Source organism: Procambarus clarkii, chromosome 2, assembly GCF_040958095.1.
Source record: "Procambarus clarkii isolate CNS0578487 chromosome 2, FALCON_Pclarkii_2.0, whole genome shotgun sequence".
Classification (NCBI taxonomy): domain Eukaryota; kingdom Metazoa; phylum Arthropoda; class Malacostraca; order Decapoda; family Cambaridae; genus Procambarus; species Procambarus clarkii.
The window spans coordinates 41,901,410-41,905,890 of record NC_091151.1 but is presented as its reverse complement, the minus strand read 5'-3'; the positions used below and the strand labels follow the sequence as shown (position 1 = coordinate 41,905,890).

At 51.1% G+C, this 4,481-nt stretch overlaps 1 protein-coding gene across 1 annotated transcript in view; it reads left to right on the top strand.

Moving 5' to 3' along the window:
• LOC138366298 (Kruppel-like factor 18) overlaps positions 1 to 3,776 on the top strand; it is an 18,001-nt gene extending 14,225 nt beyond the window's left edge. Inside the window, exon 4 of the mRNA XM_069327325.1 lies at positions 3,572 to 3,776. Coding sequence (XP_069183426.1) covers positions 3,572 to 3,776 — 205 coding nt within the window. The remainder of the gene's footprint in view (positions 1 to 3,571) is intronic.
• The last annotated feature ends 705 nt before the right edge of the window (positions 3,777 to 4,481 follow it).

Genomic DNA, 4,481 nt, shown 5'->3' with positions numbered 1-4,481 from the left:
CACAGGAAGTGAGGAGATGTGCCCACAGGAAGTGAGGAGATGTCCCCCACAGGAAGTGAGGAGATGTGCCCATAGGAAGTGAGGAGATGTGCCCACAGGAAATGAGGAGATGTGCCCACAGGAAGTGAGGAGATGTCCCCACAGGATGTGAGGAGATGTGCCCACAGGAAGTAAGGAGATGTGCCCACAGGAAGTAAGGAGATGTGCCCACAGGAAGTGAGGAGATGTCCCCACAGGAAGTGAGGAGATGTGCCCACAGGAAGTAAGGAGATGTGCCCACATGAAGTGAGGAGATGTGCCCACAGGAAGTGAGGAGATGTGCCCACAGGAAGTGAGGAGATGTCCCCACAGGAAGTGAGGAGATGTGCCCACAGGAAGTGAGGAGATGTCCCCACAGGAAGTGAGGAGATGTCCCCACAGGAAGTGAGGAGATGTGCCCACAGGAAGTGAGGAGATGTGCCCACATGAAGTGAGGAGATGTCCCCACAGGAAGTGAGGAGATGTTCCCCACAGGAAGTGAGGAGATGTTCCCCACAGGAAGTAGGACGGAGCCTCTCTTTGGGTCTGTGGGAATAGGTACTGTGGCGTAGCACCCCGGGGCTCACCCCAGCCCCCAGGAGGTCAAGGCTGCCACAGGTGCGTGTCGAGCTGGTCATCCTTGTCAACGCACAGCCACAGGGGCCCGTGGCTGAATGGACAGCGGTTGGGACTCGTAATCCCAGGGGGTCCGGGTTCGATACCGACTGCCGGCGGAAACAGGCAGAGTTTCTTTCACCCCTGATGCCACTGTTACGTAGCAGTAAATAGGTACCTGGGAGTTAGCCAGCTGTCACGGGCTGCTTCCTGGGGGAGGGGTGAAAAAAAATTAGTTAGTAGGTAGTAACAGTTGATTGATTGACAGTTGAGAGGCGGGCCGAAAGAGCAGAGCTCAACCCCTGCAAGCACAACTAGGTGAATACACACACACACACACACACACACACACACACACACACACACACACACACACACGTGTGTGACGTCATAGTCGTGTCACGACCATCCTATGCTTGCAAACGGAGGGAGTGATGACATCACCCCTGCACAGACGCACCCTGACGGCAGTTCAGTCAACCACTCACAGCTGTGAGGAAGGTCGTGGGTGATGCATCAATGATGGCTTACGAATATGTGTGTGTGTGTGTGTGTGTGTGTGTGTGTGTGTGTGTGTGTGTGTGTGTTAATTAAGACGTGTCGCTAAGAGGGAGGGAGGAAAAGAAGAGAGAACATGAGAAGGGAGGGTTTATGTTAAGGAAAAGAGAATCATGAATAGACTTATAAATGAACGCAAGAAGAGACCAAAGATAAAAGAGAGTGAAGAGAGAAGCCTGCTAGATAGAATGACAACCTGGTCCTTATATCCCAGTTCCTGGTCCTCATATCCCAGCTCCTGGTCCTCATATCCCAGTTCCTGGTCCTCATATCCCATCTTCTGAACCTCATATCCCAGCTCCTGGTCCTCATATCCCATCTTCTGGTCCTCATATCCCAGCTCCTGGTCCTCATATCCCAGCTCCTGGTCCTCATATCCCAGCTCCTGGTCCTCATATCCCATCTTCTGGTCCTCATATCCCAGCTCCTGGTCCTCATATCCCAGCTCCTGGTCCTCATATCCCAGCTCCTGGACCTCATATCCCTTACAAATGCTGTATAATCATACTGACTTACAACTTTCTGCTCATAATTACCTATTAAGAAGACTCAAGCTTTCAAATACAGTTGTGTGTGTGATAAATGTTGTTCTTCGCGAATAACTCGAAACGAGAGATGTGTATTTACAGAGAAGTGGTCTCAAAGTTAATTATATTACGTTAAAGAACGAAGTGTGTATAGAAAATCAGGAGAAAGCGCTAGGTCTTTAGGACTAATTGAGGGGGGGAAAGGAACGGTGCCCAACCGCCCTGTTCATCGGGGTATCGAACGCCAAGCCTGCAAGAAGAGAGGTCATGGTGGGTCTGAGGGGGGGGGGGTGGAGTCCATCTGGAATACCCATTAGCGATAACCATCTTTCCAGGTTCTTGGGTTGAGCTCTTTCCCTTCGCACAAACTTCTGCCACACTGGGAACCAGTACCGACCTTCCATGGGGTTAAGGTCCTCGACCTCTAGTACCATCTTGACGTATACAACAGAGGTCATCCCAGCACTGACCTTCGTGACGCACTAACGGAAGCCACCAGAGCCGCTTCTAACCTCAGTCTGGACACGATCAGCGTCGCCAGTAGGCGCCACCATCTGGTAACTGAAGGCAAGGTATTATCAGTCTTATACGGGCTTCACTAAGGGTCCAGGGGGCCAGATTCACCAAGCAGTTACGCAAGTTCTTACGAACGTGTACATCTTTCGTCAATCTTTGACGGCTTTGGTTACATTTATTAAACAGTTGACAAGCATGAAAACTTCACAATCAACTGTTGTTATTGTTATATGTTAACAGCCTCCTGGTGCTTCGGAGCTCATAAACTGTTGAACAATTGTAAACAAAGTCGCCAAAGATTGAGAAAAGATGGACAGGTTCGTAAGTACTGGCGTAACTGCTTCGTGAATCTGGCCCCAGATGGGTGCTCCTTACCCTCCACAAGACCAGCCCCTTCGCGCCACTTGCCACTTACCAAAACAAAAGAACAAAAATGGAGCTGTTTTGCCTAGCTATTAACGAACGCAAACAACCCTCCTATAACCTATCGCGGCCGATGCATCGAAAACGTCGATACTACGGTGCTTCCCGCGAAACACACACCGAATGTACGACGTTGGTACAACGTTCGAACAAGATTTTTACACCTAACCAGTTATAACAACCAATATAGCAAGTTGTAACAACGTTCTAATACGTCATAAACACCTTTAAGCCAACATGTAGCAAGTTTATTACAAGTTGTAACAAGCGGAAAATAGAGACAGTTTCGGTTTGTGTTTCCAGGGTTTAATTTATACTAACACGTCGCATTTTTAACGGATTGGTCGATTTTGTAAACAAAATAAAAGGGAGGAGTATTATTAGGCGAGAGAACATACTGCCTAGTTACAGGTTCCCTTTGACTCTCAAGAGAACAGTTTGGAAGATATAACTATTGGTAATAGGTAAATACATATTCTATTAATTTACTACTATTTTTTCACTGTAAAAGGGGATTTTTTTTTTTTTTTTTTTTTTTTTTAAGACTCGAGTCTGTATTTAACCTCCCGCCCCCCACCCCATGAGGAGCAGGTCGGCCGAACGGACAGCAAGCTGGGCATGTGATCCTGTCGTCCCGGGTTCGATCCTGGGCGCCGGCGAGAAACAATGGGCAGAGTTTCTTTCACCCTATGGCCCGTGTTAACTAGCAGTAAAATAGGTACCTGGGAGTTAGTCAGCTGTCACGGGCTGCTTCCTTGGGGGTGGAGGCCTGGTCGAAGACCGGGCCGCGGGGAACACTAAAAGCCCCGAAATCATCTCAAGATAACCCCCCCCCCCATTTCTCTTGGAAGAAAGGTCTTCCTAATCTAAATGATTTGTTTAAATATTTGCTAATTTTTAATGTTCACCCACAGCGCGGTGGACAGCGGCCTCCACCCGCGGTGGACAGCGGCCTCCACCCGCAGTGGACAGCGGCCTCCACCCGCGGTGGACAGCGGCCTCCACCCGCGGTGGACAGCGGCCTCCACCCGCGGTGGACAGCGGCCTCCACCCGCGGTGGACAGCGGCCTCCACCCGCGGTGGACAGCGGCCTCCACCGCGCTGTGGGTTATGCAGTAAATAGGTACTTGGGAGTTAGACAGCTGTTACGTGCTGCTTCTTGGGTGCTGGAAGAAAAAAAAAAAAGAGAAAAAGTGAGTAACAGTTGAGAGTCAGGCCAAAAGAGAATACTTGACGTAGCGCAGCATAGGGAAACGATTTTTGAATTGAACATCTTACAACGTGCGCAGCCCCCAGAAATGTCCTGCACTCCCCGTCAGCGCAGCTTCACGAATCCTCCTGCAGTAGTCGACAGGTCTTCCTCTTCTATGCGGAGCGGTGATCGGAGGTGTTGTGGGGCGGTGATGGGGGGTGTTGTGGAGCGGTGATTGGAGGTGTTGTGGGGCGGTGATGGGAGGTATTGTGGGGTGGTGTTGTGGGGTGGTGATCGGAGGTGTTGTGGGGGTGGTGGTAGTTATGGGTAGTGTTGTGATACACTCCGACTCAGACTCAAGTGTCCCTTGAGTGTGTGATAGAGGGATAGGTCAGGTTAGGCCTCCACCCGCGGTAGACAGCAGCCTCCACCCACGGTAGACAGCAGCCTCCACCCGCGGTAGACAGCAGCCCCCACCCGCGGTAGACAGCAGCCTCCACCCACGGTAGACAGCGGCCTCCACCCACGGTAGACAGCAGCCTCCACCCACGGTAGACAGCAGCTTCCACCCGCGGTAGACAGCAGCCTCCACCCACGGTAGACAGCAGCTTCCACCCGCGGTAGACAGCAGC